This window comes from Fundulus heteroclitus, chromosome 8 (assembly GCF_011125445.2).
Source record: "Fundulus heteroclitus isolate FHET01 chromosome 8, MU-UCD_Fhet_4.1, whole genome shotgun sequence".
Classification (NCBI taxonomy): Eukaryota; Metazoa; Chordata; class Actinopteri; order Cyprinodontiformes; family Fundulidae; genus Fundulus; species Fundulus heteroclitus.
Window position 1 is genome coordinate 21,464,511 of NC_046368.1, and position 27,527 is coordinate 21,492,037.

The following is a 27,527-nucleotide window of genomic DNA, read 5'->3' on the forward strand; positions in this document are numbered from 1 at the left end:
TTGGCCACTGGAGGAGGAGGAGGAGGAGGAGGAGGAGAATGAACCAGGGGGGGAGGAGGAGGAGGAGTAAGATGAACTTGTGGAGTTGCTCGTAGATTTCATTGAGAACTCGAAGAGCAGCTGGTTAACATCTATGATCTGAGCTCTGGTGAAGACTTTTCCACTCTACCTCTGTTGGGATTAACCTATCCGCCACACACTAAGGATATTTATTTTGTCGCATCCCCTGGAGCCCCCAAAAACTGCGGATCTATGCGAACCCAACGCGGGACTCCAGCACGTCTGTGAAGCCGAAGAGGAGGAATGTATCGTTTCTTGGTGAAACTGACATTTCTGATTCCAGCAATCGTCCTCTCACAAGGTAAATTTGGAAAGTAAACGATCTAGCGTGTTTATTCTAGACTCGCGATTCAGATCTCAGCGCAGAGACTCTGAAGAAGTTATACAATGATATGTGTGCTGGATAAGACTTTTTTTGTTTTCTCATATCTAGGATGCAGGCTTTTAGATGTCGTTGGATAATTGCACATCAAACAGTGAGGGGAGGGAAAAAAAAACGTAACTTGTTAAAATAATATTATTGAGCGTGGGAACACTAACTAGAGGGCAAGCCGCTGCTGTCGCCGCTCACTTCCTCCGTGTTCTCCAATGAATCAGAGCACTTAACTCTGCATGCACCGCCAGAACCGGGATCCTTAGAGAGAAGCTGCTTTGTGATATTTCTCCAACGTCAGTTCAGTCCGGTAGCATCTTATTTCAATCTTTTATTTAAATAAAGACTGTCCAGTGCAACGTGAAACTAAAAAAAAACAAACAAAAAAAAAACTCTGTTTAACTGGGTCCAGGGGCTGGTTATAAACCACATGTCTTAGAGGATATAAGTTGGTGCGTGTGCTGGCGTTTAGGGGGGAACGCTAAAAAAAAAGGGGGGGGGCGGGGGGGCAGGAGGAGGGAAGGATGGAGGGATGGAGGGAGGGCACCTTTTGTCTGCAAGTGTGGGAGAGTGTAGTGAGTGCCGGGTGGGAGGGGTCCACTGTTGTCCCGTCTGCTGGTAAACAATGCCGGGGGAGAGTGTTTTATGGCTCGTGCTGGACTCTGATTTCTTTTGTTCCGCATCTGAGCCCCGCAGCTGCCGCGCGCTCTTCCCCCCTCCCGCAACAAAAAAAGAAGGAAAAAAAAAAAAAAAAAAGCGTGCGCTCCCCCAAAGCCACGCACCTCTCACCACGCGCTCCTCTGGCCTCACCGGTGTCCACCCGCAGGCTCCCTTAAAGTATCCTCCCCTCCCCGAGGATCCCTCTTGTGATAAATCAATTAGATAGACCAGGTGCGCGTTTTGAGCAAAAAAAAAGTGTGACTCGGAGATGTTTAGGAGGTGCCTATATACGTCACATATTATTCGATGAGTTTAGAGTTCACTTTGGGTCTCAGACTGAATATTTTTTTCCCCCCGTGCGCTTCTGCAGGTTTAAAATGCTCCCTGCCCACTGAGTCGTGCCTAAATGGAGGAAGATGTGAAGCCACCTCAAATGGAGATGGAGAGTGCAAGTAAGTCACAAAAAGCCTAAAAAAAAAAAAAGAGAGCGAAATGTGATAGTGCTGGATGCTACACTGCGTAACATACCTACGCATAGCTTTTTTTTTGTGTGTGTGAATTTTTTTTTTTTAAATCTGTGTGGTCCTTGAAGTGTGTTTCAGTTGGAAAGAAAAGGGGCTGCAGACCCCCCCCCCCCACCCCCTTCCCTCCTTTCCATTCCAGCATTTGAGGCCGTCCTGCACCCAGCAACCATAGAGGCCCTTCTCAGAAGTTGCCTCTAGGCCGGCCGCTGTGCTCCTGTATACCCCCCTCCAGTTTTTTATTTTTGTGCATTGCCCCTTCTACGCACACACACACGTTCCCCCCCAAAAAACTAGAAAAACTTTGGAAATGTGAAGAAACCAAAAGAGAGTATAGATCCAGAACTTTCAGTAGGAGAAAGACAAAAGCAGTCCCCCCCTGCGCAACACTGCTTCAACAGCAGCCCATTAATGAATGCAAGACCCCCCCCCCCCCCCATCCACCACCACCACCCCCAGCAGCGGAGCGAGAGGACGCGTCCAGCCCTAAATCTTGTTGTTCTGCTCTTTCACGGGCGACAGCTGGGGCTCGCCCGCCGCCCGTCACTCTATTGTCCCCGCAGTCAGAATAATGCTGTGTGACTAATCTGAGTGGGGCTTCCCATCATGCCACAGCCACCCCAGACACCTCAACACACACCAAACTCCTGCTGACCCCCCCACCCCACCCCACCCTTCAACCTTCCCAAAAGGCTCGTCTCCATCATTTTGAATCGAAAGCCCCCCCCCCCACCCCACCCCACCCCACCCAACTCAGTGCTTGTGATCTCCATTTGAAAGCCAGATGGCTGTGAAATGTAATTGGATTGGATGTCAAGAGAGCGAGATAAATTGGGATAAAGTTCTAGAAATCTGAGGGCAAACAAGTGGGAAGAGAAGCGTAGTGGCAGCTTGGTACATGTTTGTTTAACGTGGACTGATGTCATTAGTTTGCTGATGAGACACCTAACACGGTTACGTATACTTCTGTGTCACTCTAAGCCTATTGATTGACTCTTGGATATTTCATGTGACAGAAAATGGAATTAAAAAAAAAAAATGTGGACGTAGTTTGCAGCTTTGTTGCAGCAACAGGTGCATTCCAAAGGGGTAAAAAAAAAAAAAAAGATTATTACCAATGTGATTCCCAACAGCAGGCATAGTTTGAAAGAAGCTCAGAGGTGGCCCGCTTTACCCTCTGGGATTGTGGTCACGGCAGGCGCTTCTCCGCTCTGTGGGGACAACAGGGATCTATTGAGGAGGCTCCGCTCCTAGCCCGGGGCCACCAATTCACAACATCTAATCTGCACTTCGGACACACACACACACACACACACACATAGACCTCCGCACGTGTGCACTCTCTGGCACACCAGAAACTCTCCCCTCCGCCCTTACAAAGCTGTTACTGTGGTCCACATCTCTGCTCGGTCTAATTAAAAACAGGCAGGATGAGGGCATCCCTTCACCATCCAGCGCTCTCTCTTTCCTGGTTGCTTTCATTAATCATCCACCCCCCCCCCCCCCCCCCCCGGACAAAGCCGAGCAGCCATCCGTCCGGGGATGCGCTGAGAGAATCATGGGTGAGAGTGTAGAACATCGGAGGGGTTTCCAGCTGTCTTTTTCTTTCAGCTCACATTGGTGAGCTTTGATGCCACATCACCGTCAATGGAAAAAATTCACCCAGAAACGGCGTTTGGTGACCTGCTTGGAAAGTCCACCTGCGGTTAGAAAAGATAGACACTCCTTTGTAGATCAGAGCCAAAAGTTGCCGTCAAAAACGGGGGGGGGTAATTGGAAAACAAAAGTTCAAAAGTTTAAAAGCGACTTCACACCTCATGCCACCTATTCCACCAACACGCGCTTGCACGCAGATGCTACCCGTGAGTGACGCTGCACTCTGTGGTTTGCGCTGCCGTGTGTTAGCATTTGGTGACACAGATTTGAGTTCTGAGAAAGCTCTAAATCCTCCTCCAGCACAGTTCCCACGGTTGAAAGCTTTATAGCGAGTGATAGAAAGGAAACGGTCTTATCTGTATTTTGTCACATAATAGTGGTTATGTGATGGTGGTCTTTTTTTTTCTCTCACAAAATTCATATTTTATTGTAATTTAATATGATAATCCATCACAGGGTGTTTTATTTTACATTCATTTTTACCTATAATTGATCCAAATAAAATACCTCAAAGTTTGGGTTTGCTATGTGACAAAATCAGATTTTTTTTTTTTTTTTTTTTTGGAGAAAAACAGCCACATCCCCCAAACATCCCCCAAGCCACAAGGAAGGATGTTTTCTTCATGTCCAAGTTGTAAAAATAGCCTCCTGCTCGTTTTGCAGACACTTTTTTTGTGATTGATCCTTAAACAGGAAAAGGCCCGATGCCTGGTTGTTTATTTATCTGTCTGATTCAAATCACTTCGGGTTTTGTTTTCAAGTACTCTTGTTTCCTGTCACTGCACCACAAAGACACCGGAGTGTTTAACGTTTTTAAAGGCTTTTGGCAGAGACATAGTCACAGATACAAACCATAATGCTCTTTTGGCATGGCTGGATCATATGATGCAAACGAACATGTGACTCAACCACAACAAATCATGAATTCCTCCACTGTCAGACACTGCACTTTCTAACAGGGCTCGTTCCTCTTTTTTTTTTCCCGTAAACTGATTTAGGAGTTTTTCTCTCAACAAAAACAATTTCAGCTTTTGTTAAAGACCTAACACCGTCTCTACAGCTGAACCCAGCTTGTTGTTGTTTGACTGCGCTGAAACAGCTACAACACATGCCTATAGGGTGGAAGCACTAGGTTATGACTCTGAGAACCAAGAGGTTATGTGAAGGTCTGGGACTTCCTGTTTCTTGTGGTGCTGGGCAGCTACCTGCCTATGTGGGCTGGTTGAAAGCGCAGAACAAAAGGCTGTGAGTCAAATTTAGTTTCCATTGGTAGGGCAGTGATGAAGACGCCGAGAGGCTAAAAATGTGATGACCTCACAAACTCGCCCTTGTGTCACAGATGATGCTAAGGAAGACTAAACTGTATTTTGGTATTTTAAACACTTTGTGACTTCTGACTGTAATACGTTTGAATGTGACAAAACGTTACTGGACTGCGAGGGCTTCGTGTGATGAACGTATGCAACTTTGCCTGACTCTTTGCATTGTTGAGAACACGTCTCACTTAAGAAGGCCGCCTTGAGTGAGATGCAATGCTCAAGAGATGATACGCCCTTCCACCAGGAATGCTGCTCTTCATTTGTCCTCCTATAGGATTACCAGGCAGGTCTCTGTGAAGGCTCAGGCTCTGGAGCATGCAAGTGCACGACGAGGTTAAGTGTGCCGACTGATGTTGGGCTTTTATGGGGTTTAAGCTCTGACACTCCCTTGGTCAGTTCCATTCCCAGGATGCCAGGAACCCCCTCGGATAAGGACGGAACAAGGGTTTGAGGTACCCTATGGAGAAGCATTCGGTTTTCTCTGTTACCCTGAATTGGTTAACAAAGGCAGATATTTCCCATATTCCTTGTTGGTGTGGCTTTTAAGTGGACTGATCTGGATTTAATCAGAGCAAGGCGATCAATGCTTGGTTGCCAGAGGAAAGCGATAAGATAAGAGGCTATTTCACTCAAGTGGGCTCTGAAAGCTCGCATTCATCAAGTGAAGCTGTCAAAAGTAGAAGTGACACCTCCAAAATACCCACAACCTTGAGCAAGTCCTTGATCACCCCTTTTGTTTTCTTTATGTTTTGCTACACTGGAGTCAGAATTTCTTGCACTTGTTGATCAGTAGTCCTCTGAGCCTACTGGAGCATTTTTTTTTCATCATTCAGAGCTCGGCTAATAAGAGTTTTAATAAAACATTATTAAGTAGTACCTTTTGGAATAGGTTCATCAGATGAAGAATTTATTTTGAATAACCCTAACTAATGTTAAATTTTGGACAAAACATGCATTTATTAACTCGTCTTCAAGTGCTCAAGGGGGCCCTCTGCTGGCCTGGTGGTCCTCAGCTGCCGCTTATTTTGTCTATGGCTGAGGCTGACTCTGCCTTACATCACTCACATGCTTGAAGTTTCAGCTAAGAGATGCAAAAAAGGACTATAAAAAGATGTTAAAATTGTTCTGCAACGAGGATGTGGAGCTGACCTGTGATATGCCCGCATGATTGCTCCTAATCAGGACGATGTTCTGTGGGTCAAAAAGCCCTCTAATAACCATCATGAGGGTCAGTTATAGGCAGGTGTTTCCACTGCTTTGACTGTGGGATTGGAGGTAAGTGGTAGGGTACAGCGACGTCAATAACCTGCTAGCCGGAAAACGCTGTTCATTGAGCTTAAACACAGTTAGGTAAGTGACCGTACTGTGTGCTCTTTTTAATTTGCAGGGAAGATATATATTTTAGATAAAAATCTGTTTGTCGTTTAACCTTTCAGCAAACAGTTTACAGCAACATAACATAATGCTTCTCTGGGATAAATCAACTGATTATTTAAAAATAATAACAAATAAATACAACAAGAAAATCATTGTTGAAAAGAAGCCATAAGAAATACTATTTGCAGTTTACTGCTATCCCTGCAGCAGCTCTGAAACTGAGTAGGAACACACAGATGTAGTAGCTGGGATATGCTCCCCAGGGTCAGATCTTGGCTAATGATTAGTTATGTTTTTTTTAAAAAAAGCCTAACGTTACTGAATAAAATGAATGAAGGGTCATGGCAGAAAAATACAACTGCCGGGAGGAGGAGCGAATATATATCTCATAAGCAGCAGGAAAGGAAGTACAAAGAGTTCACACATGCCTGCTCACTGTATGTTCCTCTAAACCTCCTCATTTTTTCCACAGCAGTGGCATTTTACATTGCGCAGTTGGGCCGGTTTTTGTGTTGTAGGATAAAGTCACCCCCAGAGGTGACAGATGGCAGATCGGGCCCTATGGGGAAAGAGCAGAGAGGGGAGTGAAGGCAAAGAGGCCGTCCCACACTCACAAAAGTGCTTAGGGTCAGAGGTCAGGGAAGCATCTGCTCCGGCCTGAGGGGACATTGCATCGCCGGGAGAGACCTGTTGCCGTGGTGTGTGCTGCTGGTCTGATCAGCCGGTGGGTGGGTGGATACCTCTGAATGGGGTGACTTCACGACAAAGAGGATCTGTTACAGCTATTTAGCGTACGCTGATGCGCACGCTCATGTGCAAACATTTAGCATTAAAGAGGGCCTGCTGCAATCTGCTGAGTGAGAATCTTTACACCACAGCATTCAACTCCTCTTCTGAGTATCCAGGATGTGTTTTTTTTTTTTTTAACAAACCATGAAAAGGGAAGCAGGAAACTTCAAAGCAGCCTCAAATACCTTTTATAGCCGTCTGCCAATTGCAACTGCCTGGACTCCCTGTTGGTGCGCGAGGGACTGTTAAACCCCCTCGACCAGTCTCACCTAGCTAAGTCAACAATCACCGTTTCAGCAGTCTTATGCGACATAAGGGAAGGGCCGTAAAAGCGAACTGCTGTGACCTGTAAAGAAATCCCCGCAGGAAAGATGTTGACATGTAAGTTGATGCTGAAATAGCGCCTAAGCTAGAGAGAAAGAGGATGTCGGGTGAAATGAAAGGAGAACAGGTAGGCAAGAGAGGAATTAGGAGTGGATCACATGGTTTAAGAGAGTTGAGGCGACAGAAGTTGCAACAGCTGACTTCACATGGGTTCTTTATGTCCCTGGAGGCAAGGTTGGCTTTTCAGTACCCCCATCTGAGAAGAGGACAGGAGGAGGAGGGGGGGTAAGGGGACAGGAGGACGAGGAGGAGGAGAAAGGAAAATGGGAGGAGGAGGAGCCCTGTCCAACAGCTGCCTTCATTAACATGCGCACCTGCTCTCTGCGGAGATACTCGGAGGCCAACAGATGCCCTCTCTTACACATAAACACTCGCGCTCATGTGCACAACTGCACATCGTTGCACAAGCTCCAATTCAAACATAAACACTTTTTTTTCTTTTCTCTTTTGGCTGACTTTAAATCTCCCTTTACGTGACAGATGGGGCTTTACGTATACGCAAGCAGCATATCAAATATCCAAGCTTTTAGCGAGTGTGAAATAAACGGTATTAAATTCTTTGGGACGCACTTATATTTATCTCCAGCACTCTGCTGAGAGGTGTGACTATTTTTCCGTTACTGTCGGGACCTGAGTGTCTTTCTTTTAATAATCTTTTAGAGAGGGCCATGAGACTGAGGCACTAATTGTTCGTGACTAGATAGGATGGAAACATTAGAGGGCTTAGGGCCTGAATGCAGCGCTTCATGGGGACATGCATGGGCGGCACAGTCGCCTTGATCTCCATAGTCATTCGGGATGAATTTGGACAGCGTGGGGGCAAAAGGTAGATGGGAATAAGCTGTTACGGCTGGACTATTTAATGGTGTCTGGTGTCCCAGTAGAATGTGTTTTCAAGTTTTGGAGGGGACCTAATCCAGAGAGACACACTAGAACAACATGTTGTCCCTGTCCGGTTTCAGCGGAGGGGGGGGGGGGTTTATACCCCTTCTTCAATCTTCCTGAAAACCACCTTTTTAGATGGATGTTTGTTCCCGTAATCTTGTGAAATGATGCACTGGTTTTGTAATCATCGCCGCCTCCTACCTGCCTTTTCACAGGTGTCCCAGTGACTACGTAGGGGATCGATGCCAATACCCAAGCCCGTGCAGCCCTTCGCCGTGCCGCAACGGTGGCGAATGCCACGCCGTCTCCCATGGCAACACCTTCGATTTCCGTTGTGTGTGCCGCCTGGGTTTCACCGACAGACTGTGCCTGACTCCCATGAACCATGCTTGCATGAGCTCCCCCTGTCGCAATGGAGGAACATGTGACCTCACCAGTCTCAGCAGCTTCCACTGCCGCTGCCCGCCAGGATGGTCAGGTATGTAGCTAACTGCGTCCGACTCTATTGTATTTCACCTTAAAGCGCCACTATTTACTCACCTCTTTTGCTTGTTTGTCCAGGCAAAACCTGCCAGACTCCCAACCCATGTGCATCCAACCCATGTGCGAACGGTGGCCAGTGCTTGGCTTTAGAGTCCACCTACAAGTGCACCTGCCCTTCCAACTTCCAAGGTCAAACCTGCAAGCAGGACGTGAACGAGTGTGCCCAGAGTCCATCTCTGTGTCTCAACGGAGGCCAGTGTGTCAACGAAGTCGGCTCCTACCACTGCCGCTGTCCTCAAGAGTTTACTGGCCAACACTGTGAGACCCTGTACTCCCCATGCAGCCCCTCACCATGCCAGAATGGAGGCACGTGTGTCCAGAAGGGAGAAACCAGCTACGACTGTAGCTGCCTTGCAGGTAAAACGCAAACATCGGGGGTGAAATGAGATCTCATTACACAAGGTCATTCAATATTAAAATGCACAACATTTCATGTCAGTGTAAAGTTTGTCCCACATAGCATTATCCAGTTAATACTGGGCTAGTACTTTATTTGGTGAAGTAAGTTTAGTCTGTTTATATGGGTCATTTTATGGGTCATTTTGAAGTAAGACAGGACATAGTTCTTAGTTTGACTAATAATCGGGCAGGCCAACTATTCTCAGTCAGAAAAGGCATTATAGAAGCCCCTACTACTTTTTAAATCATTTATCTTGCAGCATTTGAGGCACTCAGTTGAAGAAATGATGATGGACAAGATCAAAATGATTTAGAAACACTGTGAGAATACTGCGGCAAACCATTAGTTGCTAATGAAAGAAGATCCTCAGACCCTGTGATTTTAAGGCCTCACTTCTCTCAGCCCTTTTTGTGATTCATACACCTTTTGCTTTCATGCCCTAAAGCTTAAACCTAACCCTGACACCCCACCCCAGACTTAAACACAAACTACTTTGTTGTTATATCATATGCAGCTTAGTACTTTTTGTGCTGTTAGAAAGGTTTAACCAACCTTTCTAGGGGAAGGCACTGTCCAAAGCGTCTTTAAAACCCAATTAGAGATTGTGGAATATTCTACAGAGATTATGACAGCAATAAAACAGAGTTCATATTTTGTGAAATAATTTCTTTATTTGTGAAAAATACAGGATTCTCAGTTTTCTCCTAATGCTACCTAAATCTCATGTCTTGCATGGTTTTGTCTCGTGAACTGTATGCGTTGTTGCAACGTAAGAAGGCTTGTGTTTACCATTAGCTTTGTTTCGTCTTTTCAGAACACGTTGGGGTTGGCCTTTAGTTGCCGTAATTGTTTTCCTTTAAAAAAATGTTTAACCTGGAAAGCAGTGTGTTGTGATAAGATCTGGTTGGGAGGGTGCGAGGACACCCCACTCTTTGCCAGCCTACACTGGCAGGATGTAGTCATGCAGAAGTTTCCTGTGATAATGAGCGCTGAACCCACAAAGCGGCACACCGCACTGCTTGTGGAGGCACACACCCCATTGATTAGGTCACACACTCTAAAGGATATCTTGTTTTTTCCCACCCACTTGTAGCTAATCTGTCTGCCATCTTTAGTGTCTGGATACCCAAAGCTGTTACAACATCGGGGTTACGGTCGCTAGCTGTGTCCCTCAACACTGAAATCGCCTCTTTCTGAATTTCTGGAATATTCATTTAACCAAATGTGATCCATTTACATGAAACGTTCAGCTTTTTTTTTTTTTTTATCTGGTTGTCCGCTGATAGTCGGGGGAAAGGACATGTTATTTAGATAAGCGGATATTGAGGGTTTGTTTTGTGTTAAAGTTTAATCCGTGCTGTGTGTCTCCCGTTGGGGGCCTGCGCTGGAATGCGTTTAGATAGTGAAGCTGCACGGGCACCTGCGGAGCCGCGGGTTGATTGTTAATCAGACTGTAAAACTCCTACTCTGGGCTTTGATGTTTGAGGAGGACACAGGCAAGCGCTGTCATCTAGAAGGCTTTAAAACAGTCTGCCACGAGGATATGGAGAGCTTATCTTTTTATGTTTGCTGTGATAAGGATAGGAAGGAAATGTGATTTATTAACCACATGTAAGTGGGCAGGTCTGTGTCCACTGCACTGCACAGCTTTTGAGCCCCGTTTTGGTCTTTGTCTCTGTCTTTTCAGGCTTCACAGGCCAGCACTGTGAGCACAACATCGACGACTGTCCAGGTCACAGCTGTCAGAACGGTGCCGTGTGTGTGGACGGAGTCAACACCTACAACTGCCAGTGCCCACCTCATTACACAGGTTATCTCTAACCCTATACTATATTTGTACACCAACTTCAACAGCTGAACCATTCTGACACTAAAATGGCTTTTGCTCTGCTTCATCGACCCTTTCAGGTCAGTACTGCACCGACAATGTGGACGAGTGCGAGCTGATGCCCAACGCATGCCAGAATGGGGGGACGTGCCACGACACGCACGGCAGCTACCACTGCGTGTGCGTCAACGGCTGGATGGGGGACGACTGCAGCGAGAACATCGACGACTGCGCCAGCGCGGCCTGCTACAACGGCGCCACCTGCCACGACCGCGTGGCCTCGTTCTTCTGCGAGTGTCCCCACGGACGCACTGGTAAGACTGTCACCGGAGCTCTTTAGGAAACGCACTCTTGAGGACAGACCTCAATAAGGAGTGATTAAAATGGGGCGTTTGGTCATACAGGTTTGTTGTGCCACCTCGACGATGCCTGCATCAGCAATCCTTGTCAGAAGGGCTCTAACTGTGACACCAACCCAGTAAATGGCAAGGCAATATGCACCTGTCCTCCGGGTTACGCAGGACCAGCTTGCAACCAGGACATTGACGAGTGCTCCCTGGGTACGTCACAAAGTTAGCCCCCTATAGTTTCACAAACTTTTGTTGATTTGTATTGTTGCATGAAAGTTAGGCGAGGGTATGTGACTTCTTGCGTGTTGCACGCTGTAGGTGCCAACCCTTGCGAGCACGGTGGTCGCTGCCTCAACACCCAAGGCTCCTTCCAGTGCAAGTGTCTTCAAGGATACGAGGGACCTCGGTGCGAGATGGATATTAATGAATGCATATCTAATCCCTGCCAAAATGATGCCACCTGTCTAGACCAGATTGGAGGATTCCACTGCATCTGTATGCCAGGTAAGGCAACTTTAAACATTTAGTTGCGTGCATCGCTATTCTTTCAATGGGGTTCACAACCAAAATGCATGAAAAAGGAGCATTACGAAGATTTTAGAAAATAATATACAATCAAATTCATATATGCACAGGGTTTGAACACTGTTATAGCTCTGTACACATCTATAGTTAACACTTAACTACAAAGAAAAATAAGTGATGGGTTACAGCTGAAGCACATGTGTATGTTTATGGGTGTCAAATGGAAGTAGGAGAGTACAAAATGGTGATGTGTAGGTACGTAATTGGGGTTGGCAAAAGCAGCCAATTTATACTCTCCTGAAAAAAACCCACACACGTTGAACCCAATTGACCAAAATAGTTCATTACCAGTAGCAGCTAACTTTTCAAAAAGTATGTGGCAGATGTTGTACAAACAATTTAGGCTGTACTTGCTCTGAGGTGGCTGTTAATGCATGGACCTCACAGCGGTAGAAATGCAAACAGAGATATGCTTCCATCATTGAAAAAGCAAAGGGGGTTGTCTGGGGCAGCGTCCTGTCAGCAGGGCACAGGAAGCAGTTCTCAACGCAGAAAAGATTTACTTGGAGATGAATTTTCCCTTGGAGCTAAATGGTAAATCTGCAGCAGCAGATTCTAAGAAAGCAACGTTTGTTTAAGATCTTCTAAACATGTCAGTTTGCAGGCATCATTGACATTTTTGACAAAGTGACATCAGAAAAATCAGGAAGCACAACTCGAACAACAAACAACTCATTTCAGTCAGATGTTGTCGTCTGTTGCCGTCGTAACTTCGTTAATTAACAGTTTTATACAGGATAGGGAAGGCAGAAATCCAAACTACGATTGTTCTCTTTACGTTTTTTAGATTCAGTACATGCAAAGGAAGCAAGTTTGACTGCTTATTCCTATCATTTCAGGATATGAGGGTGTGTTCTGCCACATTAACACAAATGAATGTGCCAGCCAGCCTTGTCTTAACAATGGAAGATGCGTAGACAAGATAAACTCGTTCCACTGCGAGTGTCCCAAAGGTGAGACAACATATGGAAATTTGTGAAACATTGTCTGAAATTTTGTTGTGAAATAATGCTAAATGAAACTGAAGCAATTTAAACGCTTTAGAGGAAAATAAGTGATAAAAGAGGGTATCATTAACCAATCTGTCAATGAGTGTAGCACACATGGCTCATAGACTGGACGTTAATGATTTACTTCTTCTAATGGTGCCTCTGGACCCACTCTGGGGAGATTGGACAAAGTGGACCAAGCTGCACCAGCATTAGCATATTTGGCGGGCAACGCTAAGGCGCCAAAATTGGGGGGCAGGGATTGGTTTAGAGCTGCTGAGCTGGGGGCCATTGTGCTGTGATTTAAACTAAAGATTTCACTGCCTGCGAAAAGCTGGGAGAGGGAGGGGGTAGAGTGGAGCCACCATTGTAGAAAGGTTTGTAAGGACTTTCAGCCTCCTGCAGAAACCATTTCAAATGCAAATCAACTGGTCTGTGAAGTTCTCTACATTTATGCACACTGTACTGTTAGGTGATAACATTGCAAGCTTTGTTTATTTTTAAATTGACATGTTATACTTAACTTTGGAAATAAAATGTTGTAACTCTGTTTTTTTTTTTAAAATAAAATTACAGGATTTTCAGGAAATCTTTGTCAGGTGGATATCGATGAGTGTGCCAGCACGCCCTGCAAGAATGGAGCCAAATGTACTGATGGACCCAATAAGTACACATGTGAATGTGCTGAAGGTACAGTCTTCATTTGCAACATTGCATAATCTTTGTGTCCTATTGAGGTACATGAAAAGCTTAAGAATGACTTAAACCAATCACATAAACAAATAAATTAGCAACTATTTCTGCAAACCTTTGCCTATTTTTGTGTTCTGTTCAGATTAATGCAACGTATCTGAGATTAGTCAGATTTTTATACCATTTTATAACAAAAAATCTATAAAAAGTAAACAGAAAACAAAGAAATTAGCATTATTTTTGGGGAAATTGCAATACTGGATTGAGTATTTATTTGAGTACTGAGATAAATGCATTCATATTCTGATTTAGAGGTGGTAAACCAGAAGGAAGGAGGGCTTTGTGTTTTAGCTCAGAAGCAGCACTTGTTAAATAATTTATTAAATAAGCTTTTTCAATTATGTTGGTATATAATTAAAATAAATTTAATGCTAAAAATACGATAAAAGTATACATAAATACAAATAAAATATTCTTTCAGTATAATTTATAACTGTTATTCTGTTATCGAACCATTTTCTCCTCTCCTTCAGGTTACACGGGGCAGCACTGTGAGATCGACATCAACGAGTGCTACTCCGATCCTTGCCACTACGGCACGTGCAAAGATGGCCTGGCCTCTTTCACCTGCTACTGCCACCCCGGCTACACCGGCCGCCTGTGCGAAACCAACATCAACGAGTGTCTCAGCCAGCCATGCAGGAACGGAGGCACTTGCCAGGACAGGGAGAACTCATACATCTGTTCCTGCCCCAAAGGCACTGCGGGTGAGAAGACCAGATAGGCTTTAATTGCTCACGCGCTCCATGAGGAGAATGTCTGCAGCTTCCTCCTACCTTTTCTAACTCATCTAAAACACACACCAGGCTTCAACTGTGAGGTGAACCTGGACGACTGCAAGAGCCAGCCCTGCGACTATGGGAGATGCATCGACAAGATCAATGGCTACGAGTGTGCATGTGAGCCAGGTTATACAGGTGAGTGGCTGGCCGGAGTTTACAGGTGCAGGGGGCAGGGTCCTCTGAGCTTTGGGAGGGGCAGCTTTGACAGGTGGCTACCGGGTGCGCTGCCGTGGAACAATGGTGTCGGGTTGCTTGTGTGGGATAGACAGCTAGAGAGAAAGGGAAGACTACCCCACGAACCTGATCCACACACACACACACAACACACACACAAAGCTCTAACTTTGTTTGCCTTCTGAAAAGACTGTGATGTTAAGCCTGGAAAGATTCTATAGGGTGATCCTCAAAAGACAAGAGAGACTGGCTTTTAATCACATATCCAATGTTTTTTTTTGTGTGTGTGTGTGTGTGTGCGTAAAACGGCGTGGCCGGCCGCTTATCTACAAAGTTTTATCACAGCAAGCAGGCGACTTGTCTTCATTCCTTTCGTTGCCCAAAAGAGCTCGTTCTGGCTGGTAGCTGCTTTGTGATTATTTCACAAAAGAAGTGACGAGGAGGTAACAAGTGTGTGTGTGTGTGTGTGTGTGTGTGTAGGCTGCTGTGTATGCCTCCTCCCCGTCCTCTCCACCATCTTTTTGTACTCATGGGGTGAGTGTGGAGGGAACAGCAGGACCGATACACAGAGGGACAGAGGTCTATTGTGCCCAAATATCAGGCAGTTGGTCCCTCCTCTCCTGATTGATGAAGAGCAAAGGAGGTGGGGGTTGGGGGGGGGGCATGGGTAGGAGATCAGAGGTGGTAGTAGTGGTAGTGGTGGTGGTGGGGAGGGGGGGGGTTAATTGTTACTTGGCCGTGTTTTAAATAGGTCTGGCCTTCTGTCCTCGTAAACAGCCCTGGTTGAGGTTATTTCTTCATGGAACGGGGAGGTGGTGTGGGTGAGAATAGGGAGAGTGGCCTTACCCCCACCACATACACACCACATGCACAGTCCCTCTCTCTTGGCAGCACCTCCCTCTCACAGATCCAGCTTCCTCCTATTCAGCATGGCCCCATTTAATCAATGGGTAGAAGTAAAAAAGGCCTCCAGGGGCCACGAGGTTGGGTACACACTGGAGCTGCTGTGGCTTCTGCTTATTGAACTTAAAAAAAAAGGGAGACTTTATTTCGCCGTTAGCCAAAAGCTGCACTGACCACAGATCATCCTAGCCTGCATATTATGCAGGTTTAAGGGATGCCGCGCTAGACATCAGCTGCACTCCGTGATGATCCCAGTAGAAAGAGTGCTTTGCTTGAGCATATTTTATTGGAATTGTATGTGATGGACCAGAACAAATTAGTGTATAAATAAATCAAACTAAAAATCGTGGTGTTTTTACTTCACCTTTTACAATAATGCCACTAAATAACATTGAGTGCAACTAATTCCCTTCAGAAGTCACGTAATTAGTAAACAGAGTCCATCTGTGTCTAATCCAATCGCAGCGTTGGTGGAAAAAGCACCAAACACATCAGAGATGACGTTGTGGAGTGGTTTAAAGCAAGTCGGTTTGTAAAGCAATATCCAAAGCTTTACATTATGTCATCTATTATCTAATAATAGAAATATGCAAATCTACCAACACACGGTTGTCCACCTTAAGTGAGTCATAAGAGTTCCTGTTTAAAGTTTGCCGAAAACAACCAACGCCGCACTTCATCTAGAACGCGCCATCCTCACAGTGAAACATGGTGGTGCTTGTATAACGCTGTGAAGATGTTGTTCTTTATTTCTTTGGCAGGGACAGGGAAGCTAAACGAGGTTTAAGGGACGATGCATTGAGGTAAATACAGGGTAGGCCTGAAAGAAAACCTAGAAGCTTTTAAAACACAGGAGACTGGGGTAGAGGTGCACCTTCCTGCAGAACAACAACTTTAAACATGCAGCACGCAGGTCAATGGGTTGGTGTAAAAATGGTCGATTCAATTTCAAAGTCGAGATTTGAATACAATTGATAATCTGTGACAAACCCTGAAAATTGATGTTTAGTTGATCTCTGTCCAATCTGACCACGCTTGAGGTTATTTTGAAAATATGACAATAATATGCAATAATAACAGACAAAAATATGCTTTTCTTGAAATACAAAATATCCCCAAAAAAATTGGGCTTGTAATTGCAAGCAAAGCAAAAGGTGCCACATCCCATAAAAGCCAGACTTGCCACGCAATCTTTAAACCCTGCTCTATTATTTTATTTACATTTTTTTTTCAGGCACAATGTGCAACATCAACATAGACGACTGTGTCATCAACCCCTGCCACAACGGTGGTACATGCATTGATGGCGTCAACAGCTTCACGTGCCTCTGCCCTGACGGCTACCACGATCCCACCTGTTTGTCAGAGGTGAACGAGTGCGCCAGCAACCCCTGCATCCACGGCCGGTGCCAGGACTTCATTAATGGGTGAGTACACGTAAAGGTTTTAAGAAGAGAGATAAAGAGAGGGAAACAAAATCCAAAACAAAAGTCTTTTACTTACTCATTTTATGTCTTGTGAAGCTATAAATGTACCTGTGACTCGGGCTGGAGCGGCAACAACTGCAACATCAACAACAACGAGTGCGACTCCAACCCCTGCATGAACGGAGGAACGTGCAAGGACATGACCAGCGGCTACCACTGCACGTGCAGAGTTGGCTTCACCGGTCAGTCTTAAACCTTTCTTTCCACTTGCTTTTCTGCTGGTGCTAAGGGATTGCTTATCTGGTGGGGGAAAACAAAAATCTAACCCCGGTGTGTTTTTTATTTTTTTTTATTTTTTTTTAATCCTTGCCGCTGTAGGACCTAACTGCCAAACTAACATCAATGAGTGTGCCTCCAATCCCTGCCTCAACCAGGGAACCTGCATTGATGATGTGGCTGGATACAAGTGCAACTGTTTGCTGCCTTATACTGGTACGCCATAGAGGGGCTTATCTTTCACTCGGGGGGGGGGGGGGTCACTCTGTTTGCTGGATTCTCGAGATCATGTATTCGCTGTCTCAGCTCTGCATGCACGCCTGAAAGCATAGAGATAGTCTCGCAGCTTCCGCGCAAAGGTTTTATCCCACCGCATCCTGTGTTGTCTAAGAAAACACCAGCTAAGAACAGGGATGTCTGTTTTTGGCTTCTGTGCGTGGAAAGATCGGCTCGTCTGTTTGGCCGGGATAAAGCAGCGTATGTGCGCTGGAATAACAAAGCGGGTCGTTTCAGCTGCAGAAGTGCACTCTAAGCACATGTCTTCTCTACTGCCACGTCCTGTTTCCTGTCTAAGATCAAACAATAGCAGGAAGTAGAAGGACATTTCCTGTTTGGCTAAGTTGTCATGGAAACGGATAAGGAAGTGGAATGGAAACTGGGATTTGGAAGCTGATGTTTTTAACTCAACACGTCAGGGAAGATATGTAGAGAGCGTGATCATTTGTGCCAATTAAAGCCTATAGTTGAGGAAATTGCTGCCCGTTGTCATCCAATGCTAACAGTGACGTTTGTTTCTTCGGCAGGTGAAAACTGCGAGACCCTACTGGCCCCTTGCAGCCCCCGACCATGTAAACATGGAGGGATATGCAAGGAGGCAGAGGACTATCAGAGCTTCTCGTGCATCTGCCCTGAAGGATGGCAAGGTTTGCATCTATTAGCGGTGGTGTGCGTGTGGCTTTCAGTTTTATCTCGCAGGTCATTGTTTTTCTTAAACGAATGTGTTTTTTTTCAACCAAAGGCCAGACGTGTGAATTCGACATCAATGAGTGCGTGAAGAGCCCGTGTCGCAACGGCGCCACGTGCCTCAACACCGTGGGTGGGTTTCAGTGCCAGTGCCAGCCGGGTTACGCCGGCCAACGATGTGAGACAGACGTCGACGACTGCAAACCAAGTGAGCCGCTGACCTCAGCTGTGACGGCTTCCCTCCCACGATTTAAAAACTCCATGAGGAAAAAAAAAACCAAAACAATCCATCTGCTTTGTTTCAGATCCATGCAGCAATGGAGGCCTGTGCCGCGACGGTGTCAACAGGTTCACATGTACCTGCCTGCCCGGGTTTCGCGGCAGCAGGTGTGAGCACGACATAAACGAGTGTGAGAGCAACCCCTGTAAAAACGGGGCTAATTGCACCGACTGCGTCAACAGCTACACCTGCACCTGCCCACCGGGGTTCAGCGGCATCAACTGTGAGATCAACACCAATGACTGCACCGACAGGTAGTTTACCTCATTTAGTCTACCCAATTCACCCAGTAATCTACTGAAATGCAATTTTACAACTAATCTCATTGCGTTTTCCTTATTTGTTGTGCAGCTCTTGCTTCAATGGCGGCACTTGTGTGGATGGGATTAACACCTTCACCTGCCTGTGTCTAACCGGATTCACTGGAAGCTACTGCCAGTACGACATCAATGAGTGTGACTCCAAACCATGCCTCAACGGAGGCACCTGTCTCGATGGTTATGGCACTTACAAGTGCACCTGTCCTCACGGCTACACAGGAGTCAACTGTCAGGTATGCTTACAGGGCACCGAGACACTGATGCACACCTGAAATAGCGAACTGAGTCTCAGATTTGGATTTAAGTTGCATGTCTAAAAAGCAATGGGTGCAAACTTGAATTGACTCGAGGTCTGGTACCTGAGCCTCATGAACAATCTTCCTCTCATGTAATCAGGGGTAAGAGTAAGCCTGTAAGTATGCAACAGACCACAGCTCCGCCTGCTGAGGCACACATTCTGCAAAAACACAAATTGCCTTGGGTGTATTACTCATAGACGTTTGCAGATCGTGGACTACTACTGGTTTATAACAATCTGTTCTTGTGAGCTGTAGCATCATAATAATGACCGATTAAGCTGAAACCTGTGTTTGAATAACTTTTGAGAATTTTATAACAAAATAATAGTATCATACCCCAGACAACATGTACTCTTGCTAATAAACTAGTGTCAATACAAACAAATGCTTTTTAGCCTCTTCAAAATAAATGCATCTTCTGTTCTGTTTATTATTAGTTTGTAATTTGTATTTATTCAGTACACGGTTTGCTAAGAATCCCACTAAACCTCTCAAAGTGGGAAGTAGAGAAACTTCCAAACCCAATGCATTGTAATATAGAGTAAAGGAGAGAACAGTTTTTACATGATGATTAACAAAATTAAAATACTTGTGGTTCTTCAAAATTAAAATGCTTCCTGTTTAGTTCCTCCATAATTTTTGTATCTATTATATCGGCGCTAAGGCAAATATGACACCCTATCGTTTCTAAATATAATTTACAGGAGCTCAAAAGTTCTTTGCTTGTTGAAATAAATGTTCTGATGATGACAATTGACAAATTTTCAAGTATCAAATTAGGCTCAAGTATAAAACAATACTCGATTAATAAACCTAAAGCAATGCAGTGTCGTAGAAAAATTACTTCTTAATATTTCTGATACAGCATCTATAAAGTGTTCCACTCATGTTTCACTTTTTAGAGTCTCGTGCGCTGGTGCGACTCCTCCCCTTGTAAAAACGGAGGTTCTTGCTGGCAGCAGGGAGCCTCCTACACCTGCCAGTGTCAGACTGGATGGACCGGCCTCTACTGTGACATCCCAAGTGTGTCCTGCGAAGTCGCAGCCAAACGGCAAGGTATAATAGTTCACATCATGCACCACTGCTTTAATCTTTGACAAAGCCGTATGGGTGGGGGGCAAGATCCTTAACTCCTTTCTACTGTTCTTGACTGCAGGTGTTGAGGTGTCTCAGCTGTGCAGGAACTCGGGCCAGTGTCTGGATGCTGGAAACACGCATTACTGCCGCTGCCAGGCTGGCTACACTGGGAGCTACTGCCAGGAACAGGTGGACGAATGTTCCCCTAATCCTTGCCAGAACGGAGCGACCTGCAATGATTATCTTGGAGGTTACAGTTGTGAGGTAAAGGGACAAACATTAAGTAAAAAGTCAAAGGAAGCAAACCCTTGACTGGAATTTTCATATAGTTTAAAAGAAACCTTCCAGAGTAATTTTTAGGAAATAAATGTTTTTATTGTCCTGTCGTTGATCATTTAAATATACTTCTGCTGTTTGTTTTTTTTGTCAGTGTGTCCCTGGTTACCACGGTGTGAATTGCTCAAAAGAGATCAACGAATGTCAGTCTCAACCCTGCCAGAATGGAGGCACCTGCATCGACCTCATAAACACCTACAAATGCTCCTGCCCTAGAGGGACACAAGGTGCACATCTGCGTACCAAAGTCAAATGTTCAAATGGGCCAGTGTGTTAGATGTGTTTGCTAATGCCGTGCATCTCCCTGTAGGCGTGCACTGTGAGATCAATTTGGACGACTGCAACCCCCCCAGCGACCCGCTCACAAATGAGCCCAAGTGCTTCAACAATGGAAAGTGCGTGGATCGCATTGGAGGCTACCAGTGTCTGTGCCCGCCAGGTTACGTAGGCGAACGCTGTGAGGGAGACGTCAATGAATGTCTGTCCAACCCGTGTGACCCCAGAGGGTCTTACAACTGCATCCAGCTCCCCAACAGCTACCGCTGTGAATGCCGCACCGGCTATACAGGTACATATAAGCATACCTCTGCCCATCCTTGGAAACTGATTGGGTAGATGTCTGAAAGAGCGACTGACTCGGTTTCTAATGTTTCTGTTTGACAGGACAACGCTGTGACAAGGTGTTCGATGGCTGCAAGGGAAGGCCCTGCAGGAACGGAGGAACATGTGCTGTGGCCAGTAACACACCTCATGGTTTTATCTGCAAATGTCCACCTGTGAGTGCGGCTAGACCCTCCGCTTCCAGTTGCTTCGTTTGGTAAATCCTAATCGGTGATAATGATTCAAACAATAAACTCTTTCTTTTGTTCTAGGGCTTCACTGGCTCTTCTTGCGAGTATGATTCCCGCTCCTGCGGCAGCCTGAATTGCAGGAACGGTGGTACATGTGTGTCCGGCCACCTGGGCCCACGCTGCATGTGTCCCTCAACCTTCACCGGGCCCGAGTGTCTGACCCCCACGGACAGCCTCTGCATTTCAAACCCCTGCTACAACGGCGGCACCTGCCAGATCACCCCCGATGCTCCGTTTTTCCAGTGCAGCTGTCCCAGCAACTTCAACGGCCTACTTTGCCACATCCTGGACTACTCCTTCGTCGGGGGGTTTGGCCGGGACATCACACCGCCTCCAGAAGTGGAGGTGAGCTGTGAGATTCCTCAGTGTGACGAGTGGGCCGGCAACCACATCTGCGACTCGCTGTGTAACAACCATGCCTGTGGCTGGGACGGAGGCGACTGCTCCCTCAACTTTGATGACCCCTGGCAAAACTGCTCGGCTGCTCTGCAGTGCTGGCGCTACTTCAACAACGGGAAGTGCGATGGCCAGTGTAACAGCCCCGGGTGTCTCTATGATGGCTTTGATTGTCAAGGACAGGAAGGGCAGTGCAAGTAAGTCCGGAAACATTAGGATGAGTCATAGAATGTGGTATTGACCAAATGTGACAAATTCTTCTTTCTTTCTTTCTTTCTTTCTTTTTAGCCCCCTTTATGATCAGTATTGTAAAGACCACTATGCCGACGGTCACTGCGACCAGGGCTGCAACAATGCAGAATGCGAATGGGATGGCCTGGACTGCGCCAACAACATGCCAGAGAAGCTCGCAGACGGCCATTTAGTTCTTGTGGTCCACATTCCCCCGGATCAACTGAAGAACCGCTCCTCGTCCTTCCTCAGAGAGCTGAGCAGCGTCCTCCACACTAATGTGGTGTTCCGCCGCGACGCAAAGGGAGAGCCGATGGTCTTCCCTTACTATGGCAATGAGCAAGACCTGGTGAAACACAACGTGCTGAAGCGCTCTGCGGAGGAGGGCTGGCCCGAGTGGGCTTCAGTGCCGGCCGACGTGTTCGGTCAGGTGAAGGAGAGCGTGTCCTCCGTGGTCAGCCGACGCAGACGTAGATCGTTGGATACCGTGCAAGTCAAAGGGTGCGAAGACATCAGTTTTAACAAAAATCGGAATGCGATTTCACTGGTTGCGATTTTGAAAAAGCATAGCAGTATTACACTAATTCGCTGACACTTCTGCCCATTTCTGTTCATAGATCGATTGTATATCTGGAGATTGACAATCGTCAGTGTTACCAGCAGTCTACTGAATGCTTCCAGAGCGCTACCGATGTGGCTGCCTTTCTCGGAGCACTGGCCACCAGTGGGAACCTCAACGTTCCCTATATTGAAGCTGTAACAAGTAAGTCTTAATATTTACAGATTCAGATTCTTTTTTTTTTTTTTTTTGCAATTATATGTGTAAATAAATACAAAAATACAATTAAAGCTATGTTAAACCCAACACGATGAATTCTTTCTCTCTCTCTCTAGGTGTGAGACCTACTCCCCCCACCACAGAGCTGTACCCCATGTATGTAGCATTTCTGGGCTTGGCTGTTTTGGGCTTCATATGCCTGGGGGTCATAGTGTCCCGTAAGCGGCGTCGAGAGCACGGCCAGCTCTGGTTTCCGGAAGGATTTAAAGTATCGGAGCCCAGCAACAAAAAGCGCAGGGAGCCACTGGGAGAGGATTCGGTTGGACTGAAGTAATTGGAGTTTTTCTTTTGCTACACCTAAAAACAAGTGTTAATCTCACCCCAGTATTTAGCTTACAGGTGATCTAACTTCTTTTCGTACTTTTTAAAGACCAATGAAGAACTCAGACAGCAACCTTATGGACGACAATCAAACCGAATGGGGAGACGATGATCCAGACTGTAGGCACTTCAGGGTAAGGCGAACGTTTAGTTTGCGCTTGCTGTTTTGCACGTATTAAACAAACTTTCTCCATCATTTGTAGCGCTGATATTATTATTGATATTACAATAATGTTTCTATGCCTCAGTTTGAGGAGCAGGCGATGTTAGATCTGAGTGATCATACAGACCAGAGGAAATGGACCCAGCAACACCTGGATGCAGCTGACCTGAGGATAACATCCATTGCTCCCACACCTCCTCAAGGAGAGATTGAGAATGACTGCATGGACGTCAATGTCAGAGGACCAGGTACGCATGCAAAGATGAAAAGACTCATCGCCGAACTTTAGGCATTGGCTGGTGTTGGATCTCTACAGTATGGCCATCTTGACTGGAATTTCATTGCAGTCAAGATTATTGCACAAATAGGTTAACCAAAAGCAAAATACCCCTACTTCTATTCACAGATGGTTTCACGCCCCTGATGATCGCCTCCTGCAGTGGCGGAGGGCTGGACAACGGCAACAGTGAAGAGGAGGAGGATCCGTCAGCAGAAATAATCACCGACTTCATTTACCACGGAGCCAACCTGCACAACCAGACTGACCGCACGGGCGAGACAGCCCTCCACCTCGCTGCCCGCTATGCCCGCTCAGATGCAGCCAAGCGCCTCCTGGAGTCCAGCGCAGACGCCAATGTTCAGGACAACATGGGCCGCACGCCGCTGCACGCAGCCGTGGCCGCGGATGCACAGGGAGTGTTTCAGGTAGCCTTACTCATTCACCCCCCCAGAGCCCCACATGGCTTTGCTGTTTTTGTTGAATTTAGCCTGGCAGCTCAAATTCTTTTACTGAAGAAGGTTGTCTCGTCACAGATTTTAATCCGAAATCGAGCCACCGATCTTGACGCCCGCATGCATGATGGAACAACGCCCCTGATTCTGGCCGCGCGATTGGCTGTCGACGGCATGGTGGAAGAGCTGATCAACTGCCACGCTAACGCTAATGCCACTGACGATTCTGGTAGCTAAAGTTTTATCGCCCTGTCGTCTTCATACACCTTTACACATTGATGATGATAAACCGTTTTTAATGTAAAAAAAATCTTTGCAGGGAAATCTGCTTTGCACTGGGCTGCCGCTGTAAATAATGTAGAGGCTGCTGTGGTGCTGCTGAAAAATGGCGCCAACAAAGACATGCAGGACAACAAGGTATGGGCAAACTAAGAAAACTATTTACACTCAATTTGTTTTCTTTTTTGCACTTTGTCACATATACAATAATCTTATAATGCATTTCATTGGCATTACATATGGAGAGGTGCAAACTTTATCATTGGGGAATTATTATTATTATTATTTTATTTTTTTTTACAAATTACTATCTAAAAAGTGTAACATGCATTTGCATTCACCCTGCCCCCCTTTGCTGTTTTACATTTACTTTTTAAAATCTAGTGTAACCAATTGCCTTCCAAAGTCACTGAATCTGATTCTACTTGTGCATAAGAGTGGCAAGAAGAAAATCAATTAAAAAGAGCTGGAGAAAAAATTTAATATTTGGTCTGCACGTGGAATGCCATGTGTTGCAGAACTAGAACTACATGTCTGCCTTTGCACACCACTCCTTTGGGGAAACATAGTGATGGCAGCATCATGCTGTGGTAACGGTTTGTTCACCATGGACAGGAAAGCTGGTCATAGCTGATAGGAAAGAGGGCTAGAACTAAATATCAGTGTAGATGTTCTCCTTCCAGAAGAACAACCCTACTTCCCTCCATTCTACAATTAAGTGCTACTTAACATTGATCCATTTCCATAGAATACTAATAAAATACAGTGAATTTAGTAAATGCAGTATTACAGCGTGTGAACAGTTTCACTTCTGTGAAAACACTTCTGTGAAACAATGTAGTGTCCGTTTCTGCTTCTAACCGTGGTTTCTGGTGTTTTTGTCGTTGTTAGGAGGAGACCCCGCTGTTTCTTGCTGCACGTGAAGGCAGCTATGAGACGGCAAAGGTTCTTCTGGAGCACTTTGCCAACCGGGAAATCACTGACCATCTCGACCAGCTGCCCCGCGACATCGCCCAAGAACGCATGCATCACGATATAGTCCGCCTCCTAGACGAATATAACGTGGTTCGGAGTCCTGGGCTGCACAGCGGGCCCTTGAGCACCTCCACCCTCTCTCCACCTCTCTGCTCCCCCAATGACTATCTCAGCAACCTCAAGCCGACGCCCTCTGGGAAGAAGGTTCGAAAGCCGAGCTCTGGTGGGAAGGGAGGGAAGGATGGGGGAAAGGATATTAGGGTGAAGAAGAAGAAGCCAGTGGATGGAAAGAGTAACTTGCTAGACACAACTTCTGTTCTGTCCCCCGTTGAGTCACTAGAGTCACCTCATGGCTACCTTTCCGATGTGGCTTCTCCTCCTATGCCATCACCTTTCCAGCAGTCGCCTATGTCCTTGAATCACCTACAGGGCAATGGGGACTCCCATACAGGCCAGATTAACATGGGTAAGGATTTGAGTTGCATGTCCTTTGATCCCCCCCGCCTCACCCACCTGCCGGTGTCCAGCCCCGGCAGCCAGGGCACCACATCTGTAGGTGGCAGCAGAGGAGGCCAGTGCGACTGGCTGACCAGGATGCATCCGGGCGTGAGCCAGCCGGGAAGCTTCACCCAGGGACTGCCGATGACACACAGCATGATGGGGGCCCTGCACGGCGTCAGCACCGCCACTCTGTCCCAGATGGTGGGCTACCAGAATCTGCCGACCAGCCACCTGGGCTCATCCCAGCACATGATGCAGCAGCAGCCTCGCTCCCGGCAGCTGCAGCACCAGAACTCCAGCTCCAGCGCGGCCGGTCAACCGCTGAGCCAGGGCTTCCCGAACGTTGAGCTGAACGGCGCTGACATGCAGCCAAGCGGCAGCTCGGGCCGCTCGGTTCCCATCCGCACCGTTTTGTCCCAGGAGACGCAGATGCTCGGCACCCAGTTTCCCACTCCCCCCTCCCAGCATAGCTATACAGGACCTATGGACAACACGCCTAACCACCAGCTACAGGTGCCTGACCACCCGTTTCTAACCCCTTCCCCCGGTTCTCCTGACCAGTGGTCCACCTCGTCTCCACATTCCAACTTGTCCGACTGGTCAGAGGGCATCTCCAGCCCACCAACAAGTATTCACTCACAGATGAATCTAATTCCAGACCAGTTTAAATAAAGACTTTATCGCACCTCTAACACGCAGCACAAATAGGAAAGCAGACTCTGACAGAAAGACAGTGAGAAGCTTTTCTCAAGGCTGAAAACTCTTCCTTTTCATCAGTTTTTAAACTAATATGATCAGTTTTGGTTATTTTTATATTTATTTATGTGTTGTTTTTTTTTACCTAAAAGAAAAGATTTTATATTTATGCTTTTTTTTTTTAAGTATGAGAACATTAAAAACTGTCAAAAAGGTGTGTATATTAGCGAGAAAGCCTCCTGTATGTATACACTGGTTATTTATTTGTTTCATGTAGATATGTTCACTGGATTCATTTGAATCTTTTTTTCATAGGTTTTACACAAACAAATTTTATTTGTGGGTTATGGTTTGTTTTATGTTTTGTACAGATTTTTTTTCTCCCCAACCTACATAGAATATTTTAAATGTTCAGTGTTAATTAAATATATTTTAACCTCTTTTTGTCCTTTTTTAGGTGACTTGTTTTGTTACTGAACTACATTTCACTGAGTCTTATCACTGTATTAGACATTGATTTAATATATTTATATAAAATTTCACCTTTCCTTAAAAGCTTGTTACACTGTCTTATGTGAACTAAATAACAAAAGAAGCAAGAGGCAGGAGAAAAGACATGAGAGGATTTGGAATTTTTTTTGGACCTTTAAAAGCAAATAATGTTTCTTAGTGGATGAGAGACTCTGAGCCTATTTTTTTTTTGTTTGATATTGGTCTGGGCTGGTGCTGAGTTACTGATTTGTGACCATTTATGATGCAAGGATCGCTCCTTTGTCTCATAGTGCTGTACGAATCATTGATTATGGTTACCGTGTTTAACCTGACAAGTGTTAAAGTTGCAGACCTGATGTGGAATGTTGAAATGTTACATTTGCCACTGTTTTTAGTGCCAGTGTCATTTTCTTTAAATTCGTTTTTCTTACGAAAAGCAATGTACGTTTTGAGATTTCTTGTAAAAATGTCTTTAAGGAGGAAAAATTGTTTGTAAAAGAAGTGGGGACCTTTGTGCGTTTAATGACATCGCCCTCTCTTTTTGGTAAGGAGTGGGGTTTAGGGTGTCTACGTGTCATGTTTTATAAACTAATCCAGAGGTAAAGATGTTTTTAAGATAAATAACTGTAACTGACTCTTCATGCACAGTTGTAGTTTGATAAGAAATATTTCCAGATTAAAAATGTTCTGTAAAGTTTTCATGATTGAATAAAAAAAGATACAATTAAAGCTAAAGAAATGTA

General features: G+C 45.8%; 1 protein-coding gene across 2 annotated transcripts; it reads left to right on the forward strand.

Annotated features, from left to right (window-relative positions):
- Positions 1-92: 92 nt before the first annotated feature.
- On the forward strand, positions 93-27,527 carry notch1a (notch receptor 1a). Of its 2 annotated transcripts, XM_012867977.3 has the most exons (34): positions 93-361; positions 1,464-1,545; positions 8,240-8,502; positions 8,586-8,924; positions 10,655-10,777; positions 10,876-11,109; positions 11,200-11,355; positions 11,464-11,649; positions 12,570-12,683; positions 13,296-13,409; positions 13,946-14,179; positions 14,279-14,389; positions 16,566-16,758; positions 16,855-17,000; positions 17,137-17,250; positions 17,838-17,957; positions 18,053-18,205; positions 18,303-18,531; positions 18,629-18,830; positions 19,799-19,952; positions 20,053-20,237; positions 20,404-20,536; positions 20,620-20,877; positions 20,973-21,085; positions 21,182-21,753; positions 21,845-22,288; positions 22,405-22,550; positions 22,682-22,895; positions 22,996-23,080; positions 23,195-23,357; positions 23,516-23,814; positions 23,923-24,070; positions 24,161-24,258; positions 25,012-27,527. In XM_012867977.3, exons 1-34 carry the CDS (start codon positions 304-306, stop codon positions 26,266-26,268), a joined length of 7,440 nt encoding a protein of 2,479 aa, XP_012723431.2. In that variant the 5' UTR covers positions 93-303; the 3' UTR covers positions 26,269-27,527. The 2 variants fall into 2 exon arrangements, with proteins under 2 accessions (XP_012723431.2, XP_012723432.2); XM_012867978.3 differs by lacking the exon at positions 17,137-17,250.

Bases quoted from the DNA above. Each gene is read 5' to 3' on its own strand.
- notch1a (XM_012867977.3), top strand. From the start codon at position 304: ATGTATCGTTTCTTGGTGAAACTGACATTTCTGATTCCAGCAATCGTC. The intron at 17,001-17,136 runs GTCAGTCTTAAA...TTGCCGCTGTAG, and splicing joins GTGCAGAGTTGGCTTCACCG to GACCTAACTGCCAAACTAAC. The intron at 23,358-23,515 runs GTACGCATGCAA...TTCTATTCACAG, and splicing joins CGTCAATGTCAGAGGACCAG to ATGGTTTCACGCCCCTGATG.